Here is a 13785-nt window from a genome sequence, read left to right as displayed (position 1 = left end):
AACCCCTTCCCCAGCCACCCTCCCCCTCGCACCAGCCCCCTACCCTGCAGCCCCGCCGCTCACCCTCACGCTCCCGCCGGGCCCCCTCGCGCCCCACCCCGGCAGGCAGAGGAAGGGCAGGACCGGGCCGTGCTGGGGCAGCTGAGCGTGGCAGGCACCGCTGCAGATGCTCTGCTCCAGCCCCGCTCAAGCAGGGGCACCTACAGCACGTTGCCCCACACCAGCACAGGCGGCTTTGCAGCTTCTCCTGCAGCGGAGACTCCACAGCCTCTCGGGGGAACCTGCTCCACTGCTTAACCGCCCTCGCGGGGAAAAAGCGCTTTCCTGCGCTCAGGGGGAATTGCCTGCTTCGCCATTTTGGGCCACGGCAGCACCCAACTCCTGGGCCGGGGCCGGGGGCGGAGGGGCGGAGGGGCGGGGCCATGGCAGGGACGGGGCGCCAGCCGGGCCCCCCGCGCCGGCACAGGGAGCGCAGCAGGCTGCTGGGGCGCGGCCGTGGCGCAGACGCCCCCGCCGCACGCCCCTCGCCCACGGGCCCCGCCCGGGCCCTGCGCCCGGGCACGCAGCAGGCCGCCGCCGCCGGGCCCTGCGCCACGCTGGCCCCGGCCGCGGCCGCAGGGACAGCCCGCCGGGCGGCCGTTGGGCGGCCTGCGTGTCGCTCACGGCTCACCCCGCCCCTCCCGGGCACCCATTCGCTCGCTGCCTCCCCTCGCTCCCCGATTGGCCGGGCGGGGGGCGGGCTCTCCACCCGCCCGCGGCAGCTGCTGGCGCCAAGCAGAAGCTGCAGCTCCGCTCTGTGGAGAAGAGGCGGCTGCAGAGAGCCGCTCGCTCTGCCCGCAGCCCCGCCGCCTCCGGGCAGCGTTCTCCCGCCCGGCACCTGGCCCCTTCTCTGCACGGCACAGATTATTGGCCTTGCCAGTTCTGCTGGCACCCGGGGCCGTGGCCGGGCTCCCAAGTGGGCGGAAAACCACACGGACGTCGGGCAAAGAGCTGGTGAGCAGCCTGGACTGCTTCAGGCTGGAGCACGTTATACGGCGTAGAAATTATGCCCTCCACTCCTGCAAGTAGGAGGATGTTGGCCCGTTCAGCTGGCACGGTTGGAGCTGGAAAAGGATGCCTGCCCGTTGTCTAAAAGAAATTGTTGTAAAACCTAAAACCTTTTCCCTGTGTTTTACAAAAGCAAAACAGCTAACCTCGTGTGAACTCAAGGAGCAATTTCTCTGGGAGGACTGTATGAAAACTGAGGGGTTTTTTTTGTTTGTTTTGAGGAGAAAAGCACTCTTTCTTTTCCAAACCCTTGAGTTGGTGTTCTTTGACCTTCATACGTGAGTCGATTTCAGCCTAGAAGGCTCTTTTCCCACCGGTAGGTGTTGATGTTGACAGAGGCACCGCTGTGCTTTCTAGTGTGGCATGCTAGCACCTATTCCAAGAAGTGGAACTCTCTCTGCTTATTGCGTTGTGGCCAAGCAATACATCCGCACAATGGAAGAAGGTTGAGGGCAGAAGCCTGGCTGTGACTGACCACAGGTGTTGCCAAGAAAGCTGGATGAATCTCAGCACAAAGGGTGCCACAGGCTGGCCTTTGTTTTAAGGCATGCCCTGGACTCCTGCAAGCACCTGAAAGCTGGAAATCCATCCTTCCAGGAGCAGAAACGATGAGCAGTAGAGGGAATGTGCTGCGCAGGTGAGCTGCAGCTGGTGCAGCAAGCATCGCTGGTTTGAAGCGGTGGCTTGCTCCTTTGCCCTTTCCCAGAGAAATGCAATCTGATAATGGATGACATCTGTAAGAACAAAGAACTGCAAAGGTGGAGTTCTTCCCGTGGAGTCCAGTGGACTTTCCACCTACCGTGTCAAGCTCAATGCAATGGGGGAGGAGAAAGATGGAATGGATGAGAGAACGAACAGCAATGCAAGAGTGACTCTTCTCTCTTAGAATACTTCTAAGTGGGGATTGGATTTGTGGGAAGTCTGAAGTTGGCTAAGTAAGTGACACCCTCCCACCATGGGAAGTGTCAGAGAAGGACACTGTATCTGATTTAGCTTCAGCTTAGTCTCAGGGCCTAAAGTAGATGAAGCCTGCGGGCCTCAAGGCCGAACTGTGAATGAACTTGAGAAACATTGCTGGCAATGTAGCTGCAAAACCATTTAAGACCAGCTACTAAGGCTACAAAAGCAGCTAATGAGGATGTAAAATAGGATGCAGGAGACAAGATGGGATGCACGTGGGTTGGGGTTGACCTTGGAGGAGATAAGGGCCTGGGCTGTAGGCCAGGAGCTGTCCGAAGGAGAGAGAGACCAGTCAGAAGGGGAGAGACCAGTGACTCAGAAAAGAAGACTGGAGGAGACTGTCACTGGCAGGTGGGGAAATAAGACTGCAAAGGGTCTGATTAGCCCAGAATGTCTTTGTTCAGGGTCCCTGCGTGGAGGCAGCCAGCTCGAGCTGTTACTTCCTGTACTGTCATTTATTCTTGTAATTCATGTCAAAGAAATAATTAATGCCATGTCCTTGTTTCTCCCAGGCCCTTATCTCCTCCAAGGTCAACCCCAACCCACGTGCATCCCATCTTGTCTCCTGCAGTCTACTTTGTAGCCTCATGAGCTAGTTTTGTATCTTTGTCAGCTAGTTTTAACTGGTTTGGCAGTTACAGCACTGGCAACGTCACATCCTTCGCAATGTTTCTGGAGTTCAAGGACAGTTCAGCCTTGAGGCCTGCAGGCTTCATCTACTTTAGGCACTGATGCTAAGCAAGAGTGAGACTTATGCGAAGCGGAAGCTAAATCGGCTACAATTTCCTCCAACAGTCCTCCCTTGGTTTCTATGAGCACACCTGCTGGATACATATATTGGGGTAGAGTATTTGTGCACATCATAGAGGAGAATGTGAGGCACTTTTTCTCCTTTTTTTTTTTTTGTGAAGTTTACCTTAGATTAAATGATAGGTTTTTTGACCTCTGTTCATGGAGTGTGCGGGATCTTTCAACTTTAAGAGATGTCCCCAGTCGAGGGGAGATCGCGGTGTAGAGGCGCGTTGTTCCTCAGGAGAGTTCAAATGGCTGTCCTGAGTGATGTCTATTTATACTACGTCCATGATTTGTACCATTAGCCAAATCAGGTGTGATCTAGCCACGGTGTGTCATATTGGAAGTCACGTACCTTTCAAATTTCAGGAGGAAGTTTCTCGTTTGCTCCCCAGCGAGGACTTCTCAGCCGGGCTTTCTGCTAGTGACTTTACCACTAGTTGTTTGTATGTGCCGAGGTCATGGTCGATCACTTGGGAAAGTGGAGGGCGAAGGTCCTGCCACCTTCCCCCCCACAACTAGAGTCAAACCCTCCACCTCACAAAGTGGCCGTACAGGAGCCTCTTGCCTCGTGGTATAAATAGACCTCAGTGTCTACTGATCAGCATATATTAATTCAGTATATAACAGCAGGGCTTGTGTCTTTCGCAATAACTACCACACACACAGAGGTGTAGGAGGATTATGAGCAGTAAAGAGAACAATGTTGATGCTAGCAATATCACTACCGGGTGAAGGTTAAAAATTCCTGTTGCTGTTAGTGACCATTCAAAAAGAGTTGATGTTCTTTTGATTTTTCTTTTGTACTGGTTTAGTGTAGAATTGGACTGCAGCTGCTGTTGAGATGTAATAGGAGCTGAGGAATTCCAGTTGCATCCCAGGATCCCAGTAAAGTTACAGATAGAAATCTTTGGGTGATTGCTTGCAGCTACAGCAATAGTATTTATGATTATAAAATGACAAAGGGTTCTCATACAAACACATCAGACAAGGCAATCGAGTTAAATTACAAATTAATGATGTTTCAGAAAACCAAATAGAGAGAAGCAAAAGCTTTAATCATTATGCCACAAATCACAAGTCACTTGAAAAGGCGCCCAGGTGTTGCTGGGTTGTTAAGAAAGCCTTACTGCACGGATTTGGTTTGGAGACTCAAGAACAGAGATGCAGCTGTGCTTTTGCAGCCGGGCACTAATTCGTGAAGCACAAAGTATAGGCATTCCTCTTTTTCGATTGTAATCCCGTTCCCAATAGTGCATTATGACAAACAAGAAGTTATGTTACCATTTTTAGTTATTGAAGGCAGAACACTGAAGGAGATAAGCCCGCCTTAACTAGGATAATCCTTCTGTTAAGCAAACATGAAGATGGTACTGCTCTTTTGGAAGTTTGTCTGCAGCTCTTGAAAAAGCAGGTATCTCCCTAAGAGACAGCATCTCGAAGATGTACACAATATGCTAAACATTTCTCTCTCCTCAGAGTTTCTGGATTCCCCTGTCTCTAGTCATTGTGAATACTGTCCACCCTCCCAAGCTGATCCGCTTCCCTGGGGGCTCCTTACTCCTGGGGGCCTTCTTGGACAAAGGGGACATTCTCTCTGCATACGTCCTACATTGCCACAGAAATAACATTCCGGTCCCTCACTGTCTCCCCGTCTTCTCCTGTCCCCTTCTCGTCCTTGCCCTTGGCATTGCCCTAGCCTTCCTCGGCCTCCTCTGTCTCTTCCTCTACCCCTTCCTCTAATTTGCAAGTTCCGTCCTGAAGCTGCTGCTAAGAGATTAGCCTCTTCTTGGTTTTCCTTCTTCCGTTCCTTTGCTTGCTTCCCTTGCTGTTTCTCCTCTCTCCCGTCATAGACCAATACTGCCACGCTTAAAATCCTTTGTGAAGTTTCTCCTTGCCACCCTGGCATGTGCTCCTTCAACTCTTTTGGGCTATCCGGAGCGGCCTGATGGACAAAGACACTAATGGCTAGTGCATCATTCCAATTCTGGAAAGTCCTTCCCCCATAGTTCAACAAGGCTTGCCCTAGTCGTCCCCCAAAATCCCTGGCCTCTTTGTCCAAGCTCTGTCTACGCTCCTGCACTCTAGTCCAATCCACTCCTAGTTTGCTACATGCTCTAATAGCTTCTACCGAGTTCCGGAGTCCTGTCTGGCAAGCGACTCTGTCCCCTGCGTTATTGTAATCCCAATTTGGATCGTTTGCTGGCTAACGATTTGTGTTTCCCCCAGTCTGTTGTACAAACTTTGCCTCTTTATTAACTATTTTATCATCTCGCTCGTTTGGTCAGAACAACTCTCTCAAGAGTACTTGGGTATCCCGCCAGTTTGGTCAGAACAACTCTCTCAAGAGTACTTGGGTATCCCGCCAGTTTGGATTATACCCAGTGCATATATATTAGAAAACAGCTGAGCGCTCCTTTCCGCATCCTCCCTCAACCTGGGCATTTTGCTTGCCCACAATGCTCAATCACTCGGACTCCAGGGTTGGCCAGTAAATACATGCAGTACCACGTGAGGGGGGTTAGCTCCCCCAACCGCTGCACTCGGTTGTAATGCTGCTGCATTAGGTAAAACATTAGCAACCATAGGATGGAGTCCTGCCACGGGAGGAGGGGAAGTCTGAGTAAGAGGAGGAGAGGGACAGATAGACAGATCTTCAGGAGGCACCACCGGAGGAGTGTAAGGCGGAGCAGTAGCTCCTGGGGCGTTATTTGGGACACCTATATCTGCTGCAGCAAGAGTAGTTTTACAGAGGGTGCCGTTTGTCCTCCTTGGATCTCGCCGGTCCCACATCCAATTATCCCACACATACCAATAATCCATTCAGTGAGGCTTTTCATCTTCCAATATAAGCTGTAGCAGAGCACATTTCTTAGAATCGAAGGATCCTTCCTTGGGTTAACCCCCACATTAATTGTAAGATGGACAATCATCCTGACATAAAGGGACAGCTAACTAGCTAGGGATCGATTTGACTGTAACGGCTTTTTTCTCCTTTTTTTCCTCTTCCTTTTCTAAATTTGGATGTTTGGAGCCAAGAGGGTCCAATGGTGGTTGGCTACACTGCCATCTGGGGTGCCAAAGTGCTGTGCAAACACTTTGATCCTAGGTTTCCAAGAAGCAGAGCCTCACGCACATCTAGCAGCAAAATTTTATTTCTTTAAATGATGGTGCAGCATAGTAACTGCTGGAGCTGGGTGCCTCCAGGGAGGGACCTTGAACAAAGGAATTCTGGCCTAATTAGACCCTTTACAGTTTTATTTCCCACCTGCCAGGGAAGGTCTCCCCCAATCTTCTTTACTGAGTCTTCTTTACTCTCCTTCTGGTTGGTCTTGGCCTTCAGCCCACACTGGTTGCCACGTCCTTGTTTCCCACAGTCCCTTATCTCCTCCGAGGTCAACCCCAACCCAGGTGCATCCCATCTTGTCCCCTGCAGTCTACTTTTTAGCCCCATGAGCCAGCTGTGTATCTTTATTAGCTGCTTTTAATGGGTTTGGCCGTTACATGCTCAGCAATGATTCTGGAGTTCATGGACGGTTCGGCCTTGAGGCCTGCATGCGCAGGGTAGGCAGTGGCGATAGAAACAGAACTGCATGTCATACCCCAGCTCTGCCCTTCCACCTGAGATGCAAGCCCTGAAGACAGCAGGGGCCTGCTCTTGCCCTGGGGTGACTGGAGAGGGCAGGGGAGGCCAAAGCTTTTCTCCCCCTTTCCCTTGGCTATTGTGGGCCAGCAGAGCAGTTGACGCTTTGCAGCAAAACCAAAGTGTGTCAGGCCGCTCTACGCTGGCCTGGCATATTGGAACGAGTGGACACCCCGTCCCCCCCAGGACAAGCCAGATTCATGCAGGCAGCAAGTTTTGCCCCTTGCCTTTGGCTCCCTAAAAAAAGAACACTCACTCCGGCTGAGGAAACGGGGCTGTATCTTTGCGGGAAGCCCAACAAAGCCATGAAGCGGTAGCACAACAGGGGCTGTGCTTGAGGAGTCGAGCTGTCCTGGGGCTGCGGGAGATGCCAGCAATGAGCCAGACCTTCCAGCACACTTGCGTGTGTCCGTGGTGTGCAGCACCATGGCATTGGCACAGCTGCGTCAGCTCTGCTCAAACAGAGTCACGTCCTGGCGGGAGGGTGCCACCTCGCCCACGCTCTCGGGAGCCAGGGACACAGTGCTCCGAGGTGGAATCTTGATGTTCTCCTTGGCACCCTCAGGTTCATGATGGTCTGTGACACCAGGCAACGGACTAAAGGTTCCGCATCATTTTCCAGGGGCTGGAGGGCTGCGAGAGAAAGGCACCGAGCTGAGAACAGACTCCCACCTTTGCAGAGATCCCAGGAATCCCCCCCCAGGCAGGGCCAGCCCCACTCAGCTCTTCCCATGCGGAGGAGGCAGCAGGTAGGACAAATGGATCAGCTGGCACTTGCAAGTCGGCCAAGCCCCAGATGCGCCCCAAATACCCCCTGCTCTCCCCCACATAGGGACACAGAGCCTTCCTCACCTGGGGCAGGCCAGTGAACTGCAGCTCACTTCCCAGCCTCCTCCCTCCTCCCTGCCAGGGCTGCCTGACACAGCGCTGCTCTCACTCACCAGTGCACAGCTCCTGCACCTTCTCCTTCCTCCGCTTCTTCACTTGCTGCCCGATGAGCCCTAGGCAAACACCTCCGCTCACCCCTCATACTCCCCAGCAAGCCCCCAGCAGCACAGCTCCCATCTGGCCTTGCCAGCTTGGCCATGCAGCCTGCTCCCCTTGGGCAAGGCTGGCCCCAGCCCCGTCCCCACGGTGCAGGACCCAGGGACGGTGGGAGGGACTGAAGACCCTCCTGTGTGCCCGTCTGGGTGGGCAGGCATGGCCCTGGGCTTGTGGCTCACCAATGAACCTCACAGCTGCCTCCCGCAAGGATGCGTCCGGGTTCTCCAGGTATGGCAGGCTCTGGCGCAGGTGTTGCTCCGCTCTGCTCCTGTCCCTCAGCAGCTGCAGACAGCACAAGGACAGGGGGTTGGCACCGAGCCTCCCCAGAAGGCCAGGCCTGTCCCTCCTCCCAGCTCCGGCCTCCTCTTCCTTCCTGTCCACGCCTCCCAGCTAGAAGCTGGCTGGTAGACAGGTTCAGAGGGAGCAGAGGGCAGAGCGGGGCCTGCGGGTGCTGAGATCCCCGCCATGCTTCTGCCAAGGCCCAGCCAGGCCAGGGGCCCCTTCAGCACCCCAGCGGGCACTTAGAGTAGAGGGCTCTGGGCTGCAGCAGTGCGTGAGGGGCACAGCTGTGCACCCTGCCCACTGGCCATGGCGGCAGGCCTCATCCCGCCGCGGCCCCGGGGGCTTTGGCCACGTCCTTACCACGCACTCCCCGATCTTCCACGTCTCCGCTCTTCTGGCCAGCTGCTTGAGCTCCTCCCACTTGAGGAACTGTGCAGCGCTCACCAGGGCTTCCTGAGAGGCCTGCAGAGCAACAGAGACCAGGAGATGCCACCGCAGCCACGGCAGGACACCCTGGGTCCCCCTCGTCTTGGCAAGGCTCCCAGCCTTTCCCAGCCCCAAATGGCACGACGCAGCGTGCCACTAGGTCTGGCCCTCCCTGAAGGCAGAGGCAGCTCTGCCTTGTCCTTCGGCACACAGGAAGCTGCACCTCATGCTGCCATGCGTTCCAAGGCACACTTGGCAGCAGCCCTTGCCTTGCTGCTCACCTCCACCCACGGCATGTCAGCATTGCTTCCCCAAAACACTGCTCCCTACCTGGGCCACTCTCTGCACCTTGTCACTCATGTGGAGGAAGAGCGGCACCAGGCTCCTCTGTGCATGCTGCTTCAGGTTCCGTTTGTTCTTCCCCACCACAATCTCCAGCAGGTCTTTGAAGAGGAGCATGGAGAGCTCTCGCACTCTGCTGTCTTCCTGCAGGCAGGGAGGAGAGGAGGGGAGGCCTCAGCAACGACTCCAGGAACGGGGCCCGACAAGAGCGTTTGCCGTTGCAAGGCCTCGTCCTCTCCGGGCACAACTGTCCCCCAGCCCGGCCAGAGGTCGGAGCTGAGGACAAGCCTCTGCTGAGGCAGCCTGGACAATGAGGGTTGTCGGCAGCAGCACGACAAGCCTCCCTGGGCTCTGTCTCCCGCTCCCTCTGGAGGGAGCTTCTTGGATTTCCCGAGGCCTCCATCAGGGCCCCCGCACACAACAAGAGGACAGAAAGGGACAGCCCCGCGGCACGGCCTCTCCCTCGCTCTCTAGCCTGCTCCTACCTCTCTGCTCATCGCTGCCCCAGGCCACGGCAAGCGCCGCACGCAGTCAAGCACGAGACGCAGCAGCCGAGAGCAGACAGGGGGCTGGTTTGCTCTACTCCCACAGCCCTGGACACCAAGGCCAGCACAGGGCATGGGCTGAGAACCACAGGGCAAAAGGTTTCCTGACATACAGCAGGGCCTGTGCGGGGACGTGCCAACAGGCACGTATGCAGAGGGGCACACAGCACCCAGACCACGCATACGGACCCCCCGGACACACCAGCAGAGCCCCGGCTCTCCCATCAGCCTTACGTCATCAAAGCGAGGCAGAAGCTTCTCGGCCAGCTGCAGAACAATCGGGTTGGAGCCCTTCTGTTCCAGGTAGCTGAGGATGTTTCTCAGCAGCATCAGGCTTCCCACACGCACTTCCCTGCAAGCATCCTGCAGCCACTCCATGCTGTCTGGGAGCAGGCTCTGCATTCTCCTTTTCTGTGGGAAACACACAACTTTCTTTGTGGGAAGCAAGGCCAGACCCCCCCCCCCCACCGCCCGCCCAAAAGTGCTCTGCCTGCTCTTTTCCCATTAGGGCTCAGTGGCCAGGGCCAGGGCTCTGCACACACGCAGGCCTTGGGCACAGAGGCTGCAGTGCAGGGCACAGATCTCCAAGGGGGCCCTCAGCATGCACTGGCCTCTGTAGGGAGCAAAGCTGCTGCCTCAAGGCCCAGGAGCACCTGGCTGCCTTAGCCCGGCCCTGTGCTCATTGTCCCTCTCCCAGATCTTCCCGCTGGGCACTGGTGCCTTTCTCCTTGTGCAGCACGGCCAAGGGCCTGGCATGACACTCGGGGCAGATGAATGGGGCAGCGGAGACTTGGGAGCAGCTACCACACCTCCGGATTGCCAGCCAAGTCCAAGCCACTCTCTGACCCAGTGTCTCCTGTCAAGCCCCAGGCTGCCAGCATGGCTTCACCCGCCTGCCCCCCTCCTCACCATCTTGGGTCTATTCAACAGGGCCACGAGGCCTCTGAACGCCAGTCTGCGCATCTCCAGGCTCTCACTCTGCGCATAACCCTGGACGAGTGGCAGGACCTCCTCATCCATGTCGGCAAGGTCAGGGCATTCCAGCAGCTGAAATGGGCACAGCACTGAAAGACTGGCACAGCCGGCAGCACTGCCCGCAGCGTGCAGCTCTCCGTCCCACCCACCATCCACGGCAAGGGCACCAGGCCCTCACAAAGCTCAGCCCAAACACAGCAGGCATTGTGCAGACACCCCTGGGCCCTGCTCCCAGCCCTGCGCCTCACGGCACACTGCACACACTGCTCGCCTCCTCCTCCCGTCCCCTGAACCCTCCGCAGCCTCTTGTTCTCATCCCTTGGAGGAGCAATTGAACACAGAGAGCTGCCACAAAGCAGGCACGAAATACAAGTGCTTACGAGTGGTCGCCCAGCAGAAACGAGCCAAGGCCGGGGCTACTAACAGGAGCGTATGCATTGCCCCAGCTCCATTCACCAGCATCACCCCACACGCATGTGCACAAGCGAGCACAGCATTTAGAGGCCCCTCCAGAGAGGCACTGCTTGCCATGAGGCCCACCTCGACAAAGAAAGCCATGACGGGCAGCTGATGAAACTGGTCCTCCCTCCTCAGCAGCCTTGCCAGCTGGCGGAAGATCCAGCGACGCAGGTGACTGGCAGCCCCCCTCATTGCTCTGTCAGAGGCAAGAAGGCAGTGTTGGGCCTCAGCCGAGCAGGCAAACCTCCTCTGGCATCGCTCTGCTTGGCACGCAGCTCCTGCAGCCAGCGGCATTTGCTCATGGAGCACTGCTCTTGCCCTACCACACCTTGCCATTAGAAAGTCAGCGTCAGGCATCATTACGTTCCTTTTGGTGGGAGACCGGAGAAACAGCCTTCCTGCCCAGGCGGCATGGCCTGCCCACACATCCCCTCTCCTGCCCGCTTTGGATTCCTGTGCCCCTGGGCCCTCCCCAGGTTCTCCTGCACATGACCCTCTCCCACAGCTCCTAACACCACCTGCTCCCCCAGCAGCTCTCCAAGCTGGGCAGCATGGCAGCTCCCAGGGCCCTTCTGCTGGGCGAGCCCTTGCCACAAGGGCTGAGGCTGCAGCCTCTTTCTTGGAGAAGTGGCGTTCCCCCTGCCCCACCAAGAAGCACATGGGGTGGCACACCCCACAGCCAGGGAAGAGGTGCTGGGCCAGAGCAGGCCGGAAAGGGCTCTACCTGGCCAGCACCACCACTCCCTTCTGGGAGGTGTCCGCATGCAGAAATAGGTCCCAGCCGCCCTTCCTCTCAACAGCCACGGCTACGGTCTCATAGTGGGCGCAGCGCAGCAGACTTTTCATGGCCTGCACGGCGCACCTGCATGCAGAGCAAAGCCCAGGTCACACTGGCAGCCTGGCCCTGCCTCCAGGTGCAGTGCAGAGACAGGGCGAGCGGGATCGAGCACCTGACGTGGCTGGTGGGACGGGACTCATCCCGTTGGCATTCCCTCAAGAAGATATTTGCTTCCTGGTGGCTGAACTCTGCTGTGAAGACCATCTGCAAGAGCAGCGCCAGGAAGAGCTGGGGGAAAAACGCCTTCACCGCCTCTGGGCAGACGGGCTCCCGGATGATCTCACACAGTGCCCTCGTTGCCTGCAGAAAACACCCAGTCACACCTCTCACTCCCGAGCAGTCCCCGGCATGCTTCCACAGCCCTCCAGGTGGGAGGCTCGAGCACAGCCTTGGAGCATGGGAAATGCAGGTGGAGGCCTCAGCCTGGCTGCCTGACCAGGGCCAGCGCCCGCAGGCTCTTGGGCCTCAGCTCCTGGTTGTACACAGTGAGCCTTCCTGCCTCAGCATGACCATCACCTCGGCAGGCTTCGTGTAGCGTGCACGCTCGGCCAGGCTCCCTGTCCCAGGCCGTGCTGCCTGCCCAGGTTTTTCAGGAGCCCTACTCCTGCCCCTCACCTTGCCCCCAACCCGACCCTGGCTTTCCAGCCTGCTGAGCGAGGTCGGCGGATGCAGGGACAGCGTCGGATGGAGATTTCCTGGGCATGGCCAGCCTGGCTGTTGGTGTGCAGAGAGGCCAGGCAGCACTTGGCAGCCCTGTGTGCTGGCACAGTCGGAGGCCTGGCGCTGGCCATGTTGTAGCCATGGGCCCAGGAGAGGTCCCTGCTTGGGGGCACACGGGCAGCGGAGAGGGGGAGGGGGCCCAGGGAGGCAGGCACCAGCCTGGGGGCACGGGAGGCCTCGTCCCCTAACTCACGGCCAGCGGAAGGATGCAGTTGTTGTCCCTGTCGGAGCTGGACTGCTTGCGCAGTGGCCGCTCCTCCAGCAAGCTCAGCAGCTCCCGCAGCATGTCCGGCGCAAGCATCGGCTTATCCATCAGCACCTTCCACATGCTCACGGCAGTGCTGCAGGCCCAGAGCGCCTTGTCAGTGGCACTTCCTTGGCCGCAGCACCGTAGCCTGGGCCAGCCCTGGAGGTCCCCAGCTGTGTGCCAGCCCTGCCCCTGCCCACCCCCTCCTCCCTGGCAGCCCCAAGAGGGTCCTGCCCAGGCAGGCAGCACATGACCAAGCTGAAGCCCCTTGCGCGGCAGGGAGCGTGCAGAGCCGCTGCGCTCTGCGGCTCAAGGCAGGGACACTTGCTCAGCTCTGGCTCCTCAAGGCCTGCTTGAGGCACCAGGGCTGGGAAACGGTGGGCGAGACACAGGGCCCTGCCCCTCAGCCGTGTGCTGGCCATCTGCTTGCCTCTGGCCCTCTTTGGGCCCTTCTCCCCATGGCCAATGAGCCACTGGAGCCCGTCCAGGCTGACGGGCCCCATACCTGTTGCACAGTGGCGAGCAGTACAGCAGGCTCACGGTCACCTCGCTGGGCTCCAAGCAGGCCAGCTGGCAAAGGGTCTTGTTTAGGGTGACCCGGGCCGACAGCTCCCTCACATACTTGACGTTCCTGTAGAGGCACCTTATGATGCGTGGCACCTGGAAGACACAAGGCGGACGGTGAGGCTGCTCCCAGAGAGCAGCCAATACCCCAGCTCCCACTCACTTCTCCTTCCCTCTCCACCACTCCCACCGCTCCTTGCTGCCTTCCAAGGGGCTCCGCTGCCCAAGAACACTGGCTCTCGGCGGGGAAACAGCGCCCCAGAGGGTCGAGCCCCATGCACGCCAGCCCCAGGCTCCTTACATCTTCCAGCACAGAGAAAGCGTCCAGCAGGAACATGGTCAGCATGTGGGAAGCCACCTCCGTATTGTAGGTGCTGCAGTTCCTCATGCCCTCGATGGCTGTGACAATGACGTCTGTCCTTTCGGAAGGCTGCAGGTTTTTCACAAACAGCTGGGGCAGAAAGGACCCAGGAGAGAAGAAATGTCACGCTGCGTGCCGCACTACTGCTGCTTAGCTAAGCAGCGGATGTGGCTCTGGAGAGAGGTGCGGGGCAGTGCTGGCACCGTGGCCCAGGAGAGCCAGGAGCACGCGCTGTGCTGGGTAGCAGCAGCATGGGGCATGTGGCCAGAGGGCCACCAGGGCAAGGCAGGATGCTCGGGAGCAGGCTCACAGTGCACTGGCTCTGCAGGCAACCCTAGCTTGCCGGTGGCCAGCAGGCTGCAGCTGCTGCTGGGACTCTTGGAGCCAAGCCTCTGGCTAGTCCCCCCGCTCAGGGACAGCGGGAGACACAGCAGTGAGAGCAGGGCTGCTACCAGGCAGCAACCAGTACTCTAGGTGCCACTCAGAGCTGCTTCCTTCTCCACCACCACCTCTGCATCAACCCCAAGGCCCCCTCAGCCC

The 13785-nt window shown here is 57.8% G+C and overlaps 1 protein-coding gene across 1 annotated transcript in view; it reads right to left on the bottom strand.

The window, feature by feature from the left end:
• Nucleotides 1-5940: 5940 nt before the first annotated feature.
• The window catches only part of LOC138064999 (maestro heat-like repeat-containing protein family member 7), a 9171-nt gene continuing 1326 nt past the window's right edge, over nucleotides 5941-13785 (bottom strand). The window contains exons 4-15 of the mRNA XM_068929245.1: nucleotides 13186-13335; nucleotides 12826-12980; nucleotides 12267-12414; nucleotides 11466-11653; nucleotides 11240-11377; nucleotides 10597-10711; nucleotides 9991-10128; nucleotides 9316-9492; nucleotides 8525-8680; nucleotides 8129-8230; nucleotides 7666-7768; nucleotides 5941-7075 (exon numbers count right to left, since the gene is read on the bottom strand). Of these exons, the coding sequence (XP_068785346.1) occupies nucleotides 6909-7075; nucleotides 7666-7768; nucleotides 8129-8230; nucleotides 8525-8680; nucleotides 9316-9492; nucleotides 9991-10128; nucleotides 10597-10711; nucleotides 11240-11377; nucleotides 11466-11653; nucleotides 12267-12414; nucleotides 12826-12980; nucleotides 13186-13335 (1737 nt within the window). The 3' untranslated portion in view covers nucleotides 5941-6908. The remainder of the gene's footprint in view (nucleotides 7076-7665; nucleotides 7769-8128; nucleotides 8231-8524; nucleotides 8681-9315; nucleotides 9493-9990; nucleotides 10129-10596; nucleotides 10712-11239; nucleotides 11378-11465; nucleotides 11654-12266; nucleotides 12415-12825; nucleotides 12981-13185; nucleotides 13336-13785) is intronic.

This window comes from Struthio camelus, unplaced genomic scaffold (assembly GCF_040807025.1).
Source record: "Struthio camelus isolate bStrCam1 unplaced genomic scaffold, bStrCam1.hap1 HAP1_SCAFFOLD_98, whole genome shotgun sequence".
NCBI classification, from domain to species: Eukaryota; Metazoa; Chordata; class Aves; order Struthioniformes; family Struthionidae; genus Struthio; species Struthio camelus.
Note: the sequence above shows the minus strand (reverse complement) of the source record. Positions and strands in the feature narration are given on the sequence as shown.